General features: G+C 53.7%; 1 protein-coding gene across 1 annotated transcript in view; it reads right to left on the bottom strand.

The window, feature by feature from the left end:
- The window catches only part of AKNA (AT-hook transcription factor), a 64,597-nt gene that overhangs the window by 14,847 nt on the left and 27,012 nt on the right, over positions 1 to 22,738 (bottom strand). Inside the window, exons 3-14 of the mRNA XM_067542161.1 lie at positions 19,806 to 21,040; positions 19,111 to 19,185; positions 10,865 to 11,021; positions 9,782 to 9,942; positions 9,462 to 9,521; positions 8,212 to 8,339; positions 6,668 to 6,884; positions 6,021 to 6,175; positions 4,961 to 5,134; positions 2,251 to 2,518; positions 1,516 to 1,622; positions 788 to 1,038 (exon numbers count right to left, since the gene is read on the bottom strand). Of these exons, the coding sequence (XP_067398262.1) occupies positions 788 to 1,038; positions 1,516 to 1,622; positions 2,251 to 2,518; positions 4,961 to 5,134; positions 6,021 to 6,175; positions 6,668 to 6,884; positions 8,212 to 8,339; positions 9,462 to 9,521; positions 9,782 to 9,942; positions 10,865 to 11,021; positions 19,111 to 19,185; positions 19,806 to 21,040 (2,988 nt within the window). The remainder of the gene's footprint in view (positions 1 to 787; positions 1,039 to 1,515; positions 1,623 to 2,250; positions 2,519 to 4,960; positions 5,135 to 6,020; positions 6,176 to 6,667; positions 6,885 to 8,211; positions 8,340 to 9,461; positions 9,522 to 9,781; positions 9,943 to 10,864; positions 11,022 to 19,110; positions 19,186 to 19,805; positions 21,041 to 22,738) is intronic.

The following is a 22,738-nucleotide window of genomic DNA, read 5'->3' as shown; positions in this document are numbered from 1 at the left end:
TGACGGAGTCTCCCCTGGTACGCCACTGTTTTCCCTCCGAACCACGCGTCTGAGGAAAAAGGAGGGCACCAGGCTGGGTTTGTCTCAAGCCATAAACCGAAGGGAGGTCTTCAGATCCTGGGAGCCCTGAAATCTAGTCTGCCTGTGGGCAAACTTCAGGCCAAATCACAGAGCCTGCCGTGTAAAGATGAGGAGGAGAAAGATCACTGGGGGTGGGAACTGAGGGTGAGGAGAGGTCACTGGCTAGTACAGCCTTAAACTGGGGGACCCGTACAGCTCCCCAAAGGGGCATGGAAGCTGATAGTCTACGTGAGCCTTTCTTACTGCTCACTCTCCGGCTGTCTGAGCCCGTCCATCCCCTTTGAAACCATCATCTCCCACACAATGACTAGCACCGGTCCACATTTTTTAAATCAAAAAAGGAAAATTTGGGTGGAAAAGTTTCATTTTGGTCCATTTTCCTCCCAGTTTTCTATTGAAAAACCAAATCCCCCCAAATACTGGTTTTCTAAAATCAGTATTTTTTAAACCAAAACTAGCTTTTGAAAATCAACATGTTCTTTTGGCTTTTCAGAGGGAAAAAAAATCATGAGAAACGTCGGGGAATAAATTCAAACTTAAAAAAATAAATAAATCATCGACTTTTTTTGTTCGTATCAGCTCAAATATCAGCAGCAGCCCCTCTCGCTGTGGGGTGATGGGAGGAGAACTCTGCCCCCTATAGGAAACAGCGTGTGTCTCACGTTGGAGGTGCCCAGACACCCACCGATGGGCGCTTTCTACTCACGGATGTCTGCCTCTGGTCCCACCTCGCTGGCGATGCTGTTTGTCCACTGGGGAGGGAAGCTGGTCTGGGAATGGCTGCCATGGGGCAGGCTGTGTCTCCGGGCGCTGCCCCTGGGCAGTACCTGGCTGGTGGGTGTGTACACGCCCAACCGTTCCTTTCCCGACTGAGGTGGGGCAGCCTCTTTCCTCAGGGAAGTGCGATGCGCAGCAGGGCTGGATGTGGGGCCAGATGTTCCCCGCATGCCGGGGGTCCTGGGAACAAGGCAAACACATGGGCCTCACTGAGGGAATCTCCAAGCTATCCCCAGCCTGGCTGCTACTCTGCTTCACCCAGCTGGCTGGTGACCTCTGGTCTCTTCCATCATACGTCTTTCCCGGCGTCCCTGCCCCAGCCACTGCTTAGCCAGTTCACTCTGTGCATCTAGTCTCCCCCTATTCACTAACCACCCCCTTTGTCAGCCCATGTGCTCCAGACCCCGTTACCCCATTCACTCTAGTGCCCTGGTCCCCACTTCACTGCTCACCCCATGCACTCCTGTCCTCATGATCCCTGTCCCCAGTCTGATCACCTGCTTCAGTCCCTCTCCTTTTCTCTCACCCCCGTTCACCAATCACCAACCCCACACATCACCCTTCAGCCCTAGACCCTTTTTGTCAGCACCCGAGGATAGGAGAAGGGAAGGTCATAGGAGCTTGAGTGGGGAGAAGAGAGACAAAGGTGATCCATACGCAGTGCGAGAGGGGCGATGTTCTGGGGTGTGCGTCAGTGGGGACACCCTGCTGGCCTCCGACCCTATGAACCCGCTGTCCGTCTCTGGAGACACGATGCGTTGATCCTGCAACAGAAGGGAAACTTGATCCAGGTCAGATCAACGCAAGGGATGCCGGATACATGACCGGGGAAAGCTGGTATGTATTTGGCGGGGAAACCACCAAGTATAAGCATGCTGACACATGGTGCTGGTCAACCAATAAGTGGTGTTCCTCCCTTGTAGTCAGTACCGAACCAATGCCCCAGCATGGTGTCAGGGAGTGCTACGTTGCTGGAGCCACTGTCTTTTATAGGACAAGGAAAACTGAGGTCCTGGAACACATGGTCATTAAAAAAATCCCACGTTCCTTTCTGCAGGAAGCAGGGTGTTAACTCCGGAGGCAACAGGCCATATTCCATGGCGGATAACTGCATTCTGCCCCAGTAAGCTCTCCTGCAGCTTCAAACATGGAAATGATACTTCTCTTCTTTTCAAAGAACCCGCTGGGTGGTGTTACACTGTGCTGTTAAACAGCTGCAGTGGATCACGCACCAGAGATGGCTGCATTTCAGCAGCTGAGACGGCCATCTTTGTATACCCAGCGCCTTATTTTCAGGAATAGCTTCTGGATCTGTGCCCCAAATTCAGTGAACCTGGGTAGGTGGGAGCCCTGCCTCCGTTTCACCCACGCTCCTGCCTCCCGGGCACTCACCTCGGACCGTGAGGATTTTGCCTGGTGGAAAGGCTTCTGCGGAAGATGCTCAGAATCGGCGCTGCCTGCCAAGCTGCTCTGGCGGGAGAGTGTCTCCTGCTGCCTCCCAAAGGATGGCTTGGGGATTGTGTCTGGGGGCCTGGCTTTAATAGCCATGCTCCGAGGGAGGGACTCCTCACCCTGGACAGAGGGCAAGCGACGGCTCTTCCTGATCAGCTGCTGGAGTTCCCTTGGCTGCAGGGTGCGCGGCTTCCTCTCTGGGGGCTGCCTGTCAGGGTGAGAAAGAAAGCAAGAGCAGTCAGAACCTTCTATCTAGATGGGGCAGTGCCCCCTTGTCATAGCTCTGCTGTCAGCTGGTCTCCCACCCCCAGCAGCACCACCTGGGCAAGGGACGCAGCCATTCACCACCCCACTGCTCCTGCCAGCATTCGGGGAGTTCCAAGAACATTCGGGGAGTGGTGTACCTACAAAGCGCAATAGGTCTGCTCCGGCCCCCCTTGCTGCTCTCAACAAAGTTTCAATGAGAACAGAGTCAGCTCCACCAGGTGCTCAGCTAGTTAGACGTCTGCTTCCGCTCCCAAGGCTGCCCTGCGAGAGCTGGGCGGAGAAAGGTCAGTCCGGTTCCTGGAGGACTTCGAGGGTAGAAATCTGGTTTTGTTCCGATTCGGAACGAAAATCAACGTTTTCAGAGTTCTCTGCAGTAGGGATGGGAGACCTGGTCCCCGGGCGATACTCCTGCTGGGCTGTCCCAGGGAGCCCTCATTCCAAGGTGCTCTCACCCGAGGGCTGCCCCCAGAGACGTTGGGAGCTAGGGAGGAACCGGGTGGGCATGCTGGCAGGTTTCCATTTCAACCCTTCCCCTGCTCCCCAGCAGGCTGGGCAGCTGGAACTTTGTTGACATTGAAACCATCTCTGTGAAACATTTCCATTTCCACCAGCCAGCAAAGTCAGACATAAAGGTGTTTCATAGGAATTTTTCCCGACCAGCTCTATGCAGCGCTCCGCTGAGAGTTTGACCCCGGTGAGGAAAAGCACCTTAAATCAAGGGCCCCAGGGGCTGCACTTGTGTATTGCCCTGACGTGAGGATACAGAGACTAGATGGATGAATTTATACCTTAGCCAGCAAGCTATTCAAGGCAGGGACTGCATTTTCCTTTAGATGTGTACAGTGCCTGGCACATTTTGGGTCTTTACTCTGGTTTCTGAGTGCCTTACAGACATTATGCAAGTAAACAGCCAGAGCCTCCATTCCTTGGTTCTTTCCCTAGTCACTAGAACGTGTTCCCGTTTTCATGCTCAGTTTTTTTCCTCCCTCCCTGCCTGCCTCCATTTCTTCCTCCCCCTCTTGGCCTCGCCCTCCTTCTCGTTATTTATTCTGCAATGGGCTTGCCCCCCGGGGCAGAGTCCCCCTCGCTTCTGCAGCCAGCTTGCCGTCCAAAGCGGGGTAAGGAATAGCTGAAGGCTCCTTTGTTCTGCTTGTGACTTGGAGAGAAAGACAGAGAGAGAAGACGTCTTTGTGTGCCTGGTTTATTACATTTTAACCGGGTAAAGCGAAAGTGGGACTCAGTTCTTATTTAGGTCACCTCCAGAGACACACACAAAATACCCTGATAAATATAATACAGAAGAACAGTATCTAGCAGGGATTAGACTGAACCTATACTGGTCAATACGCCATTCTAACAGGGCTCTGCAGTTTCTGCAGCATGTAAGCTTTTGTTTCATAAAAATAAAGGTGAAAAATTTTGAAAAATGACCACTGATTTTGGGAGCCCAACCTGAGAGCATCTAGGGGCGATTCAGACCGTGAGCTCTTTGGGACAGGGACTGTTCTGTTCTGTCTTTGTACAGCACTTAGCACAGTGGGGTCCTGGTGCTTGCCTGGGCTCTCAGGTGCTAGCGCAATACAAACACTCAATAAATAAATACATACATACATAAATAAGGAGCGCAGCTGAGCACCGAAAATGCAAGAATTTTAAAGAGGGTTTAACAAAATTCCTGACTGTCCGAACCTATGGAGTCAGTTCATGGGTCTGGTGACTCATGGGGATACATTTTTGACAGTATGCTTAAAGATACTGCATGCTGTGAGGACTATTTATATACATATCCCCATGAAATACAGAGGGACAACAACACAAGGCTGATTTTCAGAGAGCTTGAGTACCGCACCAGATGAAGTGACAGGGAATTGAAAGTGCTAGCGTATCTCTGAAAATCAGTAACCACTTCTGAAAATTTGGGCCTATCTAGCCCTTCTGGCTGCAAAGAAAACCTTTCAAATGCAACGTAATGCTGTGCTACCTTCCTGAGAAACAACAGCCCTGAGACAGGCATGAACTACCCCATTCACCTGCCTGTGTTAACTCTGAACCCTAACAATGGCAAGGCAAACACCAGTAATGTAAACTGTTTCAGAGCTGATCAGCTTGGCAGAGACATAAATCTCTGCACTTCAGCTGCTGGGTTTCCAATATGACAGGGCCTTATTTAAATTAAGAAATGAAAATAAGATAGCTTTAAATAGTCATTTATTTTGTAAACAATGAAAAAGCTTTGTAACTATTTTCCCTCCCTTCCAACAGAACTAAAATTTTGGGCCTACAGTCAGCGGGCGTTGTCCCTTTAAATTAGTCTCTTGTCTCCTCCCCTCTCACCCCAATTAGTTCAGGATATTCATGTATTTTGTGCTCCTGAATTACTTACGGCTGAGCGGTCACACGGGTCGTCTCTTCCTTTAATGACGGGATCCCGTAAGGGCTTTCATCCAGCCCAGCATCCTCTGCAAGGGGACCATCCACTTCCTGTGGAGAGTCGTTCTCTTCCAGGTCTAGCTGTTCCATGCTCAGAGATTCAGGCAAGGACTTGAAGCTATTGTACCTGGCGGTATGAAAGAGACTGAGTGTCTCCATCCAGCCGGCGGTCCCCTTCCTAGTGCTGGCAGTACCATGCTCCAGCACCCATACCCAGTTAAAACAGCAGGGGCCAAGGAATTCCTTGCACTCTGCACCTTAGGATGATGCACCAGGTCCCATTTGACCTGGATTGAATGTCAGCAGCCAGTTTCGCAGGACAGGTTAGCAGCTGGGTGCATGGGCAGAACGGGACACTGGCAGCACTATCAGAGCGAGGTCCAGTATGGGCAAGTGCTGTGGAAGCCCTTCCGTCACTGCTCTGCCCAAGCCCCTCAACCCCACCTAGTAGCTGCGCTAATGATTTCAGCACCAAGCTCCCACGCCGCTTTGGTGATGCAGATGTAGCTGCCACTGCTAGTCTAGCACCATGTGCTGGTTTTTCCCGGGGACGAGATTGAAGCTGCTGAACTCATTACATGGGCGTCCATGCGGGGTTGGACACAGGTCTCCAAACATGGGCACCCACTGCCACGAGAAGTCTGCGCTTGAACTCCCGGCCTGAACGATATCCGTTTCCCCTTCCCAGTTACAAACCCGGCGCTGAGGTGAAATGCACCTTTCCAGCACGGGGCGGGCAGTGAAGATCCTCTCAATGCAGAAAGCTAAACTGTGTGTTCAGAGCCCCTGGCCCACAGGCCCCTTTACATGGGCTGACACCGGCAAAGGATGGATTTGCCTGATGCCGAAACACATCCCCCATGGGCACAAAATTGCTGTGCTGGATGATCACTGCACGCGAGGCGCTTGGTTTGCACGAGCGCTGGCTGTGGGCAGATAACACGGAGCATGCATGTCCATCTCAACACGTCGGCATGCAAGCGGCTGGCTGGGTGAGCAGGGGTGACACTTACTGGTCCAGCAGGTTATCAAAGTCCTTCTCCACTTGAAACTGCTTGTGTCGAAGGGGCTCGGGAAGCTCTTCTCTCTCCTCGTCCATCTCACCACTCGCAGAACTCACCTCCGCCTCCACTTGCATTCGGGAGCGGGCATGCTTTGGAAGAGGAGCCTGGGGGGGGCAGAAAGGGGTAAGGCCAGCCCCCAAACCAGAACAACTCTGCCAGCAGGAGGCGCTGCAGGGAATGATACCAATGTGCTGGCTGCAGAGGACCTCAGCAATTTTCCAGTTCAAGCCACAAATGGAAAGAGTCTCTCAACACTTGACATGCTTCTACACCATGTGAGGGCAGCTCATCACGACTCCTGATCCAGCAGGAGGCGCTGCAGGGAAGTGACTGGGAGCTCAGGCTGTGGGCGATGGGGGGGTTAGAGAGAGCTCAGTGCTACTCCAGTTCTGGCCTGACCCAGTACGGGTTCTGAGGGAACTGGGCATCACTGCTGCTCCAGTCCCAGCATCTCTCTGGAGGAGGTGGCAAAAGAGGGATAATTTGAAAGCACTTCCGGGTCAGTTTTCTGTCGTGTCTTTGGGAATGAAAAGCATCAGTAATCACCTTGTGGGGAAACCTCAGGCAAGAGAAACCAAGAACAGCGTGGAGCTTACCTCAGGGTAGGGGGTGCGGACAGCCGGGATCGGGACTTGAACTGATGGTGCTGGGGAGGAGGGCAGCGGCTCTGAGACCAGGGTTGGCAAACAGCTGGGAGACGAGGCTGGCTCGGAGCAGCTCCGTGGGGAGGGCAGCCTCTGCAGCGCTTGGTCAATCCTATCCTTCAGCTCCTCCAAGCGCATTCCCAGGCGGAATATCTCCCCTTCCACCGCTCTGAAACACAGCAGGCCAGCAGCAGGGGGGTGAGGGCCTTCAAAACCATGCCCAGGTGGAAAGAAACAGCAAAGAGCTTAGAAAGAAAGGATGGTCCAGTGGATAAGGCACCATCATAGGACCCGACTGAGGTCCCTGCTTTGCTACAGACGGCTTGGGTGACGCCCTGTGCCTCCCTCCCCATCTGGTAACAACCCTTCCTTCGTGTGGCCTGCCTGGTTGGGTTGCAAGCTCTTCAGGGCAGGGACTGTCTCTGTGTGTGCGTACAGCACCTAGCACATGGGGCAGTCCTGATCTCAGAGGTGGGGCTCTGGTAACAGAAGTAAAACATAAGAATTCCCCCACACTAGATGGCTCTGGGCTAGGTTCTGAACCCAGTTAAACCAGCAGCAGGGGAACTGCCAGACCAAAGGGCACTAAGTGTAGCCAATAGCAGGTGCTTCAGCCTTAGGGTAAAAATATGTAAGAGGGAAAATCCAGCCTATCTAGTATATCTGCAGGCGTTGTTATTGTCCACGAAAGAGAACATCAGCAGTAGCTTCACTGGTGTGGGTGGGGTTACCCTGGATTTACACTGACGTGACTGAGATCAGATCTGGCCCACTCACACCAGCTGTTAGAGCTCTTTTGTCACGCAGGGTACACATGTGGCTCCAGGTCATTGTCTGCAGTGTCAGAGCATCCTTTTAAACACGTAAATGATGAGCCAGGAGAAGTCAGCGGAGGGAGCTGGCTAGTCCGGGCTTGGAAGGCAGCGGGCAATAATTCACCGCTCAGGATTCACGGGCCTCGTCCTTTCATTAACGTCCATAAGTATCAATCAGGAAACACGGGCAGATTAGAATAAAATGGCAGAATTGCAACAGGACCCTCCACTGCCCAAAGGTGGCTGCATTGATCATATGAGAGTTAAACATTCACTCACGCCACTTTGCGGCTGGCTGCTCAAATAAACCCAGATTTTAAACCTCCAATCTCAAGCCATTCCCTGTCCAACCAACCTTTTCTTTCTTGAGCTCTAACTGTCCAAAGTACTTATCTGTGCCCACGGCTGTAGTATCTGAGCACCTCATCAATACGTTTATCTTCACCCCTGCCCCAGTGAGGCAGGGCAGGGTTGTTATCCTCATGTTACAGATGGGAACAGAGAAAGTAAGTGACATGCCCAAGGTCACAGGGTGTCTGTCAGTGAGCAGGGAATTGAACCCGGATCTCTGAAATCCCAAGCTGGCATGCTAACCCCTGAGCCATGCTTCCTCTTGATAGAAAACAGCATTTGATCAAGACACTAGTTAAGGAACAAATGTGATGGACAAAAGAAACCTACCTGTCCGGATCGAACTCCCCACAGGGCCCCGCTGTGCCTGGGCCCTGCTGCTGCTGGCAGTACTCTTCCCGGGCTCGCAGATACGCTCGCTCCAGAGCATCCTGCGCGTCCTTCAGCCTCGCAAATCCCTACGACGGGGGTAACACATCAACACGTGAGAGTCCCAGCTTTCAGAACCCACACAGTGTGGAGCCCCTGCGCCGAGAGACACGCCCAGGATGGGATCCGGCGAGGCAGCAAGGGTGGGATTTTACACTCCAGCCCTGCTGCACCGGGCCAGTGAATCCTGGGGTAACAAATCCAGGACCACACATGCGCAGCCATGATACATCGTCAGGGGAGATCCACTTTGGACCTTCCATACCAGAAGCACGAGTCTCGCTCAACTGAGCTAGAGGGTAACTCCATTAGCTGTGCGTAAGTGGCAGGCTTTTATCCCCTTTGGGGCCAGCCACGAGAGGGGAACAGGATCAGCATGTTACAATGGCACTAGGAACTATATAGATCCTACTGCACCCAGCGGCAGAGGGTCTAAACACGGGCCCTAACATACCAAGGAGAATTAACCCTGACCATGCCACAGGGCTCTTTTGCCCAGGGAGCCAGTTTAAAGCTTCCCAAAATGCAAGTGCAGTGAAAGCTTTAGCTACAGCTGAGCTCAACTCCGAGACACGCCCAGCACCGGCACCGCCCGGCACAGGAGGACTAGCTAAGTACAGCACCTCCTAAAGTCTCATGGGCCTAACCACCTCCTCCCCACAGCCCTACGCAGGCCTGTTTTTGCATCCCGCTCCCACTATTACGGCAGTGGGTCCCGCAGGATCCCAGTCCCACCGCAGGGCTCTACCACAGCCCCGTGCTGGGCTGTACTCCTCCCTGCTCTGCTGTTATTTTCCCTCCCTAGGCTCAGTGAAGAGCTCTTACACGGAAGCTCGGGCCTGGCTGGGAAGCTCCATGGCTGTGACTCTGCGCACAACGGCAGCAGCGTCACAATGTTGGCATCACAGCATCATCGTGAGGTGACAGCACAGGGCCACGACACCCAGCAGCCTCGGGCATGGTGACACGCTGCTTTATTTGGGACACTGGGGAGGGGGGCTCTACATGCTCGTCAGCCCCGCGGGGTTCTCAATGACCGAATGGGCTGCATGCACGTGCCTGGCACTAGACGCACCTGCCACTCCATGGATGCATCCTGGAAATTATCGGGATCTCAGAGAAAGGGCTAATAAGAGCAAAGCTGGATGTACCTTTAGCTGGTCTTGTGGGGTCAGTCTTCCCATTTGCATCAGTCCCTCGAAGGATCCCACCTGGACAGGAAAAATAAGGCATTAACGAACATTGCATTGAGCTGCTATCCTGGAAGGTCATTCTAACAGTCAGTGGGTGCAGAATTAAAAGGGAGCTTTACCTCCTATACCAGTCCCCCCTCTTCCTCAGGGCTCCTTTCTTATCTCCCATCCCTCGACGGATTCTCCCCCAGAACTGACAAATTCAACACACCCATTCCCCAAATACAAGCGGGTTTCGTTCCACACGCTGCAGTTTCCTCGCTCTGGACCCAACTTGCCTGCGTTTCAAATTTCCTCGCCTGACCAGCCAGAGTTCGTGTCAGGGGATCCTCCGGAAATGGTCTCTCCGTAGAGGTGCAGGCATCAACCCCAGCCACGCTGGTGAGTGCAGGATGAGCCGGAAAGGATGTTGCCTGGTCTCCTGGTGCCGATGATGGCCCTGGAACAGAAGACAAATATAAGAAGATCCCAGCTGTGCCATCTCCCTTCTCTAGGTGGCACCCAAGCTAAGGGAGCACCTCTGTCCCGATCACCATGGCAGGCATAAGCCACAGTCTCCAGACTGGCCCATGGGCCTGACCCCAGAGCAGTGAGAGCAAATGCTTTCAGCTCTTTCGCAGCAGCTCCCAATGAATCAGAGAGCCCAGGTGAGAAGCGTTTGTTTCAGTCTCTGGCGCACGTGTCAGTCGGCAGACGTAACTCCTTGTGATTGAGCATCTGCCCTGGCCCCTGGGATGGGCCATGATGAACCAGCAGTCCTGCTCTGCTCTTTGCTTCTCTCACTGCCACTGAGAAGATGGTGGGGGATATTTACAGCTGGTACAAATGGTGTCAACTCCATGGAGGTCACTAGCATCATGGCTGCTTGTGCCAGGGATGCATTTGGACCCATCCTTCCCCTACAGCGACACAAGCGTGCCACGTGGACTGCACACTGGCGGCATGGATGTAGCTGCAGTGACTGGGCAGGGGATGACGAGATGCTGCACAAGAAGGGTCCCAGCCATGTGAGGGCAGCACAGGCCCGCGGTAGCGATGGTGCAAGGTGAATGGATCCTGCCCACCTGAACGAGCAGCATCTGCAAGGGCACAGCATCACTACCAGCATGCTGAAGTCCTGGCAGCTGGAGTATATGCTAGTGACGATGGACAGTAACTTCAGCTGCAGGTAGGTGGAGTGCATCCAGATTCCTCTGTTGGCATTTGGTCTGGAGCCGTCCCCATCAGTGCTGCCCCAGCTGTAAACAGCTGGAGACCAGCAGGGGTAAGGGAGCAGCTTATTGCCAGGCAGAAAGGGAGGGGGTGGCAGAATGAGGGGAAAAGCCCCCGCACCAAGAGACTCTCCCGTGCCTCAAACCCACCTTCATCCAGAGCCGCTGGCAGGGCTGGAGCAGGGGTGAGGCTGAACTCCGCTGTCCTGATCTGTGGGATGCTGAAAGCCAGGACCTTGGAGCCGTGGGCCACGGTCCCCATGTGAACGCTGTGGCTGGGCTTCGGAGGGTCGGCATACAAGCTGACCTGAGGGGCGAGGAGAAACAGAGCAGAGAATTCGGGTCACTCCCGACATTGACTCTTAGCACCCAGAGAATCAGGCCTGCAGAGACCAACTCATCCAGCTGGGTGGCTTGTGGGAAGCATCCGCTCTTCGAGCTGCTGTAGCCTGGGGGAAATTCTCAGGTGCTGGCCTGGGGTAACGCTCTGCCACTGTCAGAAAGGAGCGCTGCTTCCATTCCCTGCTCTGAGCTCCAGCTCCCCAAGCAGGGAGGGGCTGAGAGTGACATGCACACAGAGTGTTCAGCCCATGGGGTGTCAAACAGATTCTGTCACACTAAGAGCCATCGCCACCACTAACCATTCTGCAGCCCTAAGCAACTGCTCATCTTGCCTCTCCCATGGCTAGTGGTGTGAGTGACAGCAGGAGTCCCACCCAGCGTTCCCAGGCCAGGAGAGCAGAGACTAGTAAACACCAGCTCAGTCAGGCTCTACCACTTCCTACCCTGCCCTAGAAGGCCTCAGTCTCCGCCCCAAGGCACAGCAACTGCAGCATATTCCCAGCACATCGGTGCAGGGCTAACGACTGGGGAAGTCGCACCGGGGGAGGGGCTGGAGAGGCACTAGAGTGTAATACAGTACGCAGATGGCGTGTGTCCACATGCATGCTCAAATCCATGCATGCCTACACACACCACACACCTCATGTACAAACATGCACGCATGCATGTACCCCTCTGTACACAAACCTACATGCATATTAAAATGCATGCACACAAATGTGTGTAGCCCACAGGCACACAAATGCATGCACACACACTCAAGCACATGCACACATATCCACGTTCCCACGACCATTAAGATTTTGGGCACATAAAGCGCTGAAAACACAAATCTCTCCCCAAACTATTTTCCAGCCAAACTCCTTCTTTGGCTCCTTTTTTGGCTTCTTTTTTAGCCCAGCAGAAGCAACCAGGATACACATACTAGTTGGCACCAGGATACCCAGGCTGGCTGACAGCTCCTCTCTTTGAAGTTGCACTTCACTTGACAAAGCCCTGGCTGGAATGATTTAGCTGAGGTTAGTCCTGCTTTGAGCAGGGGGTTGGACTAGATGACCTCCTGAGGTCCCTTCCAACCCTAATCTTCTATGATTCACGTCCTCACAATAAAATGCAGCCCATTCAGAAACAGTATCACACCCACACTTGTCTCTGCCTCTTTCTCCTGGGCCTGTTTCCCAGCTCTCATTCCTCCTCTGCTGGCAGAGGACTTGGCTGGATTTCAGTAATCCCCGCCATCTGCTCACCCTTGTGCTGCGAAGCATGGCTCAGAACCCATCTCCTCCTGCCCCACATTTCCCAAGAGAATGGAGGAGTTACCTCCAAAGCTCTTTCTTTCATTCAATTTTTGGTAGCAAATTCTCCCCCACCCCCTAAACTCCCAGGAACCCAGGTGGTGGCAGAAGGCAGGAATTGTGCCCATCTGCAGTCTCCTGGCCTGGTTCTTGCCTTATTCTTGCCCACCCAGTTGCCCTCTATTAGCCACTGGCCATGACAGCGTTGTTGTGACCCCTGTGAAGGCAGCACCCCTTGGGCTTCTGCTTCAATTACCAGCCAGCAAGGAGCCTGCATCACGGAGCAGAAATCGATGCATTTCTCTCCATACGGTGTTGGGGGCTAAAGTGCAGCTTACAGGTCAAAACTGCTCCAAAGAGTTGTCCAACGCCACCCACAGCCAGTGTGACTGCCAGTAACCACGAGTTTCAGCATGAGATGTTTCATCCCCAGCGAGCCAGCCATGTTGCTGGAGAGCTGCATGCTGGGAGCTGGGCAAAATTTTTGCAGCAAATTGAAAAGTTGCAGAAAAATGCATTTTAGGGGGTATGGAAACTACTCGCAAATTGAGGTCAAATTTGACTAATAGTTTAAGCCAAAAGGAAAAGAATTTGGAAATGTTTCCGAAATGAATCGTTTCAGCATTTAGTTTTGAATCACCATTTGTTCAACTTGTTGTTTTCTTTTTTCATCTTAGCGAGCAAAACTGGAAAACTGGAAAAAATCATCAGTTTTGATTAGAAACCAACCAAATTAATTATTCGCCCAGCTCTCTCCTCTTCATACCTTTTAGCCATGGAGTGTAGCTGGGAACCAGCAACACAAGATATCAGTCACTCAACACGCATTTCAAACACAAAGGAGAAAGCACAGCACCCAGTCAACTTACTGAGAGGAAAAAGAGAGTAAGGGTGCATGAATCTACATGGAAAAGGAACATATCATATCCCAGGTACTCATCAAGATACATACCTGCATCCTCACACAACTACACAGTCACAAAAGCATGCACGTGTTCCCCTCAGCAGTTCTTTCTGGCCTTGAAAATCATTCATTCAGGGAGCAGGAAAAACGCCATGTGATATAGGGGACTCCTCTCACCCCCACAGCACAAGGAGTTGGATTACAAACAACAAACGTTTTGCAGCGATAGTGGCCCCGGGGGCAGTTTGTGAGCAGCCCATGGGCTGGAGAGTGTTGGCACAACCCGTTCATTGGATAGAGCGTACAGCCGTACAACCAACGTGTTCGGTAATAATGCACAAACCCAGGAAGAAGGTGAATTTCCTGAATGGATTTGTCCTTGCGAATAACCTGCCCAGCTCTATTCCACCTCAGGGTCGGTGCCAGCCAGTTTCATACCAGAAGGCAGCAAGAGGCTGGCTCTTGGGAATGGAAATGGAAAGAATTTGTGACTTGGACAGCCAGAAAATAGATTTACTGTATTTATTTATAACGGAGACAGGGGCCCCTTAGTAAGAGACATTGCCTAGCTCAGAGAGTTCACAATCTAAAGAGATAAGACAGACAAAAGGTGGGAGATTATTATCCCCCCCTTGACAAAGGGGAGTTGAGGCGCAGAGAGATTAAGTGATTTGCCCACAGCCGCACAGCGAGGCTGCATCAGAGCAGGGAACGGAACCCATGGCTCAGTGCCTTACCCACAAGGCCATCCTTTCTCCCCAATCCACCTCTCATTGTAACAGGTGGCTTCTGTTCTGATTTGGGACTGACTGGAAGGATTGTTTAGTTTTAAGGCATGCCATCATGAGACCTGCAGACAGGCGCTTGGTTTGCATGGTGTTGTGACAAGAGGGAAGGCACCTCTTCCACAACCCCGATTTGCAGCCTGCAAGACAAGTAGAGTCTCAAGTTCACTTGGGCACATGCCTCACACAGCGCCATAAGGTGATGGAGGGAGGAAGGGTGGGCCAGTGGTTATGATGCTAGCAAAGATTTGGGAGAACTAGATTCAAGTCCCCTCCTCTGTTACTGACTTTCCCTGTGTGACCCTGGGCAAGTCACTTAGTCTCTCTGTACCTCAGCTCCCCATCTGTCAAATGGGAGTAACAGCACTGCCCTCGCCCCCAGGAATGCTGGGAGGATAAATACATTACAGATTGTGAGGTGCTCCGATACTATTGTGAAGGGGGGGCATTTAAGTACTTAAGACAGACAACAGCAGCACACCATCGACACCACATCCGCATTGAGGTAATACAGTGTGATAACCCAGGAGACACACAAGAGTGTACCTTCGCTTGGACACAAATGTGCAGGGTCACAATGTGATTACTTCATCCTGTAATGCACAGTCCAGCGTCTTGTCCCCCCCGCCCTCTCCCCCCATGCACGATGGCCGCTCTAGGCGACCCATTAGCTGAAGAGAGCCCTTTCATGCTTCGATGATCAAAGAGAAGCACTTGAAAAAGAAAGAAGAAAAGTGCTCTGGAGAGGAGAGAGATGCGCATCTGATGTGCTGGAGAAGACCCAGGATGGGGGCACAGGACCAAGACACTTGCTGACCTGCTTGCTAATGCTGCGGCATTCCCAGCACATTGCCCGAGGCTCCCAGCAATTGGAAGCTCCAGCCGTCCTTACAGCCTGTTCCCTCTCCAGAAGCAGGGCAGGCGGGGTGGAGGGGGAGGGCGTGTCTGGGAATGTGTGTATTTTTATAGATAAATACACACACCAGCTAATCGCTTGCAGTGATTCAGAAAGCAGCGATTGGTGCCAGCAAGACCCTTTAGGGCTAATAAAGCAGTCACTGACTGTGATAAGTCATAGGTTTACGAGGCTAACTCGTTCTTATTTAAAGACACAGCGCAGTGCTCCTCCAGAAGGGGGCCAGCCGAAAGGCGCAGCAGGCCCTGCTCTCTGTTCGTTTCAGCCAGACTTTCAGTCTTAATCCGGCTTCCATGTTCGCACCCACAATCAGGGCCTTAGATCTGTTCAGGCCTTTATGTTACACTCATCACTAGTGGAGCTAAGCCCCCGAGCTAGCTACCTGACGTACGCCCCAGTTGTTTTCCTCTGCAATTTGTGTGCAACAAATGGAGGTGCGTGTGTTTGTAGATCTGCTTCTTCCTGTCTCACTTCTCCCAGCCAGCAAGCCCTTTCCCTTCAGGGGACTAAGCGCTGGCTTCCCCAGAGAGACGATGGGCTGGTGGTACTGATCCTATGTAGAATTTGGACAAATAAGCGGTGCTCTCTGCTGGTTGCTAGTTCTGTTCTATACCAAAGTTAATGCTCCTTTCCCTATATTGAGGGTTAGTCTTTCCTAATGGTTAGAACAAGGACTTGGGAGTCAGGACTCCTGGGTTCTTTTCCAGCTCTGACTTTGCCGTGTGTCGTTGGGCAAGTCACTTGAGGCCTGGATTTTCAGAAGCGCTGAGCACCCGTAACTCCTATGGACAACTGGAGGGGCGCGGTGCTCAGCGCTTCTGAAAATCAGGCCCGTAAGCTTCCTCAGTGTCTCCGTTCCTCGGTGCGTAGACTGGCGGAACCCCTTCCTCAAGAGGAGAGGGCGGAGGTTTAACGTCTGTAATGTGCTTTGAGATCCTCACAGAGGAGGTGCTGAAACAGTGCAAAGTATTATTACAGGCCGCTCACCTCGCGTAGGGCAGAGCCACTCCCTCATGTTTGCAGCACAGATGAAGGCTGCATTTTAGCGCCCCCCCCCCCCCCCCAAGCCTCTGAGTTCACCGATAAACCGTCTGCGTGTGGTGCAGAGGAGGGGGTGGATTGCTGACTCAGCGGAAAGCCTGGAGAACAGAGCTGGGTGCTGCACTGTCTCTTTAAGAGCTGGATGGATTCTTTGAGAAAAGAGGCTCTGCCCCATATCTAGCCTCTCTCCACCCAAAACTGCAATGACACAGGCTGCCAACGATGACCCCCAGGCTGGGCTCCCGATAGGGGAGCCCCAGGTGAACAGCTGATCAGGAGAGAAGCTCTCACCCACACCTGCCTGCCTGCACGGCCATGGGGCAGAAAGAGACCCCCTCTCTCAGCAGCCAGCTGGGACCGGGGACCGGGGACCCGGAGATCCTACAGTGCAGAGTGACAGCGCCCACTTGAGCCTTGGAGCTCCCGGCACGCCCGGTGCTGCACGGAGACGTCGACCTGGGTCAGTCCGCACCGCAGGGCCAGAGTGAGACATGCCACACGAGCTAGGAGCCCCGGCGGGGAGCGTGGGCCTGTGGAGCTTCACCAGGCCCGGAAGGACCTTGCAGACAGGAAGAGATACAGAGCAGTCAGAGGGAGTCTTCTGCTGAGGGATGGCGCCTGGCCTCCACTTCCAAACCCTGGTCACGGATAGACCCTTCACCCCACGGACCTCCACTCCCAGATGGTGCATCCCCATCACCCCACGCCTAGCTAGTCGCTTGCCCTTCTCCTACTCCCTGGCCTCGTTCAAAGACATGTCTTCCCTAGCGAGCCCCATCCATGCACCCTGCACCGTGACAGCTGGGGTCCTCTCCAAGCTGCATTCACACAGCCTGCCCCCCACCCCGTCTTACTCACAGACAGAGCCTCCCCCATGCTGAGCCCGTCACTCATCTCCCCAGTGCCTCCCCCCCAAAGCCTTCTCACAAACCGACCCTCCCCACCCAGCCCACGCTATCCCCATCCCACAAACCATCCCCACTCGGCGCACGTCCGCCCAGCCTCCCCCTCTCCCGGCATGAGCACAGCATGAAGATCACTGCCAGCTCTCCCCGCCGCAGCTTTGCTCCCGTCCTCACGTGTGGCGCGTCCTCCTAGCCAGAGACAAGCCTTCTGCAGCCGTGCACGGCCCAGAGCGACCGTGGCCCTGGGCAGGTGTGCAGGGATAAGGCACTGTATGGGAGGCTAAAGGGGAGGACAGGAAGTTGGCGCTAGCCTTTGTCTGGAGTAGAACTACACCCTGGGACAGCAGGGAGCAACGAGAGACAGGATTGCGCAGTGGTTAGGCCACTAACCTGGGAGAGATCCAGGTTCAGTTCCCTGCTCTTCCACAGCCCGTGCTCTACGGGAGGTCAGACTATATGGTCACAATTCGGTCTTCGAATCTAGGATGCCCTCTGAGACCGTGGGCAAGTCACAGTTGAAGTTACTGGAGCTATAACATTCTGCACCAGTTGAGGATCTGTCTGTGCCTCAGTGTCCCATATGTAAAATGGGGATAACAGCACTGGCCTACCACCCATGGGTGGTGTGAAGACAAATACATTACAGAGTGTGAGGTGAAAAGTACCTTAGACAGAGTGAAACAGCAGAGCTGTACTTGCAGCAGACCATTTGCCTAATCAATGGCAGGAGACGCTGTGTATCACTCCTTGGGTCCAGCTATACACTAAGCAAGCAAACAACTGCAGGGGACAGCATCTGTGTCTTAGTGCATCTGCCTTACAGCTACGGTTTCACCCAGGCACGTTTACACTGCTGAATGACAACACAAGGGGCAGGGTAACGGAGAAGCAGCCCTGCCGGCTCCGTGAAGGTTCCCGACAGCAAATTCCTTGGCTAGAATATTGACAGCAAGCGCACATACAACGGGCACGAATGCAAGAGCTGCTTCAAAATTCACATGAGCGCTCATGGCCCTGTTTTTGTGTTATGTGGCCAGCTTCAGCTGCGTCTCTTTTCTTGCCCGATGTGGCCACAGGGCTTGGCCTCCGACAGGAAGGGAAGGAGGAGGGGAGACAGCGCGAGGAGCTTCGCAATGTGACATTGCGCCAGGTTTCGACTTCCCTCCCCCGGCACTGCACTCGCTAAACCGCAGCCCAGCAGCTACCCAGAAAGAGGAAGGAAGCACGAGGCAGTGTGGGAGGGCGCTGTGAATTCAAAGCTTTGGCTGTTGGAAGGGGAGTAGAGATGGAGCCTTTTGCTGGGAACCAGGTTCCTAACTCCGCGTGCTGTCAGACTAATCACACACCCGGGTGTTGAGATGGAAATCGGACTCGTGCACTAGCTGGGGTGTGGGCATGAATCCATTCTGCTCGGGTTTATATGAACCCTAAAGACAGAGAGAGGTGCAGAAGCAGGTGGTTTGAGGGGGGCAGATTCTGAACCGCAGAGGGCATCCAGGCTTTAACTAATTAAGGGCCACACTGGCAATTTGGCAGGAGCCTGTGCCTCAGAACGGCACCTGAGCTGCATAAAGTGAAGCAGATGGCAGCCACCCTCCTCTAGTTTGTGGAGGTACGGCCTGGGAAGGCTAAAGATCCCAGCATGCAGTGCCCCCACCTCGCTCTGAGTGATCCAGCATCCACTCGGGCAAAGCTGGCCGGATGAGCTAGGAACCCACCACAACACGCACCGTGCACTCAAACCACAAGTGAGGCTCTTTACAAGCTCTGAAGAGTTTGCGTAACTTATTTGGTCATTTCCTGGCTGCCTCTGCACTTTCTGCTTCTGGCTGGGAGCAGGGCTGCCACAATACCCTGGAAAGGCCAGGTCTTGAGCAATCCCCATCCGGAAGGCAGCGAGGTCCAGTGGTTAGCGTGCTGCCCTGAGAGGTAGGAGACTGAGCTTCTATCCCTAACTTTGCCTGCTGTGTGACCCTGAGAAATCACTTTACCTCTCAGTGCTTCGTTTTCCCTAGCTGTAAAATGGGGACAAGGATAGCTCCTCACTTTGCATATGGATTATTATTGTAAATCTCACAAGCAGCCTGCGCTTGAGAGCCTGCTGGCCCAATGTGACGCCCCCAAAAGCAGCTGGGCAAAACCTCTGCAATGAGGGGTGCTTCTCCGAACCAAACCCCTGGCCTGTTTGCGACTCCGTGGCCGTCGTACCTTTGCTCCCAGCCGCAGCCGGTCAATGGTGTTCTCAGCTTCGGCGTACTTTGTCAGCAGTTTGTGGTAATCCTCCTGGAAGGAGAGGGAGAGCACACGTCAGGGTCACGCAAGGGTGTTACTGTCACTGAGTATGTAGCAACATAAACGTCCAGCTGCAGGAGGGTGGCCCAAGAAGAAGCTGAAGGAGCAGTTCGCAGCTGGGTATGAAAGGGCACGGTGTATGTGTGCACAGACACGCATGCACGGCGCATGGAAGCGCTGCAGAAATATATGCTTCAAAAACAGCGGCTTCAAAACTTAGTCTGCAAACCAAGAATAAATACATCAAAACCTAGTTCCCCCTCCACGCACACGCGCCTGCACATGATAGTCCACCTGAAGAAGTGATCCTGGTTTCCTTACTGTTAATTCTAATGCCCTGTCATTAATACCCCAGGCAATGATCTGCCCCGTGGCAGTGCTGGCTGGGATTCCAGAGGGACGAGCGTCCCCAGGCAGCATTGTCTCCTAGTCCAGAGGCGACGCCGTACAGGTGAAGGCTCCAACATTTATTCCCTTCATGTTCTGGCGCCCCTTTCTGCCCAGCTTCTTGCAGAAGTCAAAAGGGAGGGCCCTTTGATTTCAATCCTGCTCCGAGACCCCTGGTCTCTGTCCCAGTGAGGTTTCCCTGGCCTGTGAAAGGTGGAAGTTACCTGCAGCTGCTGTACCAGCTCAGTGGCTTGCTTCGGGGACTTGAACTCCTCGGGCACCATGGCGGTGGAAGGGGTAGGGCATTTCTGCGGGGATCCCTCCGTGCTGCTCAGCAACACCTCCCGGACAATCTCCGCAGGAGATTTGAAGATCACGGGGCTCACCGACCCCGTGGCCTTCATGGGCAGAGTCCTGCCCCGGGGCGGGCGGTAACTCTGATCGTCCTTTGGGAACTTCACACGCGGCTCCACCTTGGACAAATCCGGCAGCGGGTAGTTGAGCTGGCCTCGCCCATATTCAGCTGTCGCCAGGGACGGCCTGGCAGGGCCTGACTTGGGCGAGCCAGACCGCTCTGCCCGTTTCCTGGCATTCCCCCGAGGGCTCAGCGACCTGGACTGCCGGCTGAACTTGGAAGGGAGTGCAGGAGAAAAGGCCTTCTGCAGCGCCCGAGCCCTGCCCCGCTGCTGGCTGCCAACCTGCCGTATGGAAGGGGGAGTCCCCGCTGCCTCGAGCGCCCCTGCAGGCCTCGCCGAAGGCTCGGCTGCAGGCACAGGGGGGCGGCGGGATGCCCTAGCTCCACCCGCAGAGATTGCCTGGGAGATGGTTCGGGAGGGGTCCTCGATGCTCTCGGAATAGGAGGATTCGGGGAAGGTCTCTGCGTCGATGCTTGGGGCGTTCTGAAGGTCTTCCACAGACAGGTGGTGCAGGAGGCTCCGGCTCAGGCGCCAGCGGGCGGAATCGCCCAGCGGGCTGGGCTCAGGGCTGTCCAGGGACCCGCCTGAGGGTGATGCGTGCTCCGTTTCCGCAGGGAACTCCAGGCTTTCCCCGAGCTGGTTCCGGCTTTCAAAGGCATCGGCTGCAGTTCTCCGGCCTGGCCTGTAGGGGCGCTCCGGCAGGGTGCTGCAGGGGGGCGGGCTGACGTCGGAGCGTCCCGAAAGCTCCTCCCCACCGTCCGTGGTGAAGCTGAAGGATTTGCCATAGTCCCTGTACAGAGCCTGGGCGTCCCCCAGAGCATCAGGGCTGGCGCTGTAATCTGAGCCATACTGGCCCTCGAAGGAGAGATCTGGGTAGCCCTCTCCCTCACTCCCTGCCTCCCAGTCCCCCTCCACCCTCGCCGCCTCCCCTGAGCTAGCTCTGTCCTCATCCTCTTCAGTCATGTCCAGTTGCTGGTCTCTCTGTGGGTGCCAGTAGGCTGGGTCCTCCTGTGTCCCCTCATGTCCTAGCTCCTCACCATCATCTGGAAAACAAACAATAGCGTTGCCGTCACCAAGTGCTCTGTGGTTTCTTCCTTCGTTTGATTTCACACTAGGAACCCAACCCCAAAACGGTTCAGGAGAGCTGGGTTCTATTCCTGGCTCTGCCACAGGCCTGCTGGGGGACTTGGGCGAGCCATTCCCCTCCCTATGCCTCATCTGTAAATGGCAGTAATGATAATGACCTTCATGAACCGTGCTCTGTAAGTGGTGGTATTATTATTAAGGTGGCGTTATTATTATTCCTACAAACACGGGGGTTTTGTTTGTTGTTGTTTAATAATAATCTCTGCTTTTTGCCCTAAAGTCTCCTGCTGCAGTGAGTTCCACAGGTCACATTGCTTAGAGGAAATATCGATCCCACATACATAATATGTCATTCTTTCCAATTCCGCCATTTTAAAATACACTGCCTTTGAATCGTTTCCAAGCACCCTCCTGTTGTTACTTTACAAGATGGGAGCAGCCAGCAGTCTGAGTGGCTTTCTGTGCACCAGTCAGACATTTCTAGACCTCCAGCGTCTCTCTTCTCTCTGTTCTCCAATCCAAGCCAACTTGTCCCTGGGTAAAATATTGCAAAGTGCTTTAGAAGCCTAAGTTCCATCGACTTCCAATGAGGCTCCTAAGTGTCCACGTCACTTTAGAAGATGAGACCTCTGGCACCTTTGGACATTTGACCCTTAGTTTTGGTAATCGTCCCTCATGTGGAGGCCTCCTTGCCCAACGGGTCCGACTCTCCGCTCATACCATTTTAACGCGGGGGGACCTCCACTGACTTCAGTGGAGTTACTCTTGATGTCCACCAGCAGGACAGGTGAATCAGGTCTAACGTCCCTAATCATGTTTATTGGCCCAGCAATGGGATGTTTCTATTTCTGTTACGGCCTGAAGAGGAGATGGCCAAATCTTGAACGCTGTCTTCCCGAGGAGGGGTACCTTCAATATATATCTCTATAACACTGGGAACGTATTTAGGGGTCATCATCTCATTAACAACATGAATGTATTTCCCTATTATTCCTTGGCCCTCAATACAAGACTAAGGATTCGTCTACACGGCAGTGGGGAGGCGTGATGGGAGCACATGTAGGCATGGGTGAGGGGAGGCTGAGGGAACTGAGCTTATTTAGTCTGCAGAAGAGAAGAGTGAGGGGGGATTTGATAGCGGCCTTTAACTACCTGAAGAGGGGTTCCAGGGAGGATGGAGCTAGGCTGTTCTCAGTGGTGGCAGATGACAGAACAAGGAGCAATGGTCTCAAGTTGCAGTGGGGAAAGTCTAGGTTGGATCTGAGGAAAAACTTTTCACTAGGAGGGTGGTGAAGCACTGGAATGGGTTACCTAGGGAGGTGGTGGAATCTCCATCTTTAGAGGTTTTTAAGGCCTGGCTTGACAAAGCCCTGGCTGGGACGATTGAGTTGGGGTTGGTCCTGCTTTGAGCAGGGGGTTGGACTAGGTACCTCCTGAGGTCCCTTCCGACCCTCATCTTCTGTGATTCTCTACCTGGGATTGAGCTGGCTTACTAAAAGGAGCCGCATGGGCAGTGGGATGAGCTAGTCACTTGCCCGGTATCCTAGCTGTGCAGTTGAGCAGCCCGTCCCTCCGCCCTGGCCACACCGCTGGCTCGACCACAGCTCACACAATCACAACAATCGCTCACCCCCCCCGACGGCAGTGGAGACATA

The sequence above is a fragment of the Emydura macquarii genome, unplaced genomic scaffold, assembly GCF_026122565.2.
Source record: "Emydura macquarii macquarii isolate MOO-44397 ecotype Brisbane River unplaced genomic scaffold, CSIRO-AGI_Emac_v2 contig_691, whole genome shotgun sequence".
NCBI classification, from domain to species: Eukaryota; Metazoa; Chordata; order Testudines; family Chelidae; genus Emydura; species Emydura macquarii.
Note: the sequence above shows the minus strand (reverse complement) of the source record. Positions and strands in the feature narration are given on the sequence as shown.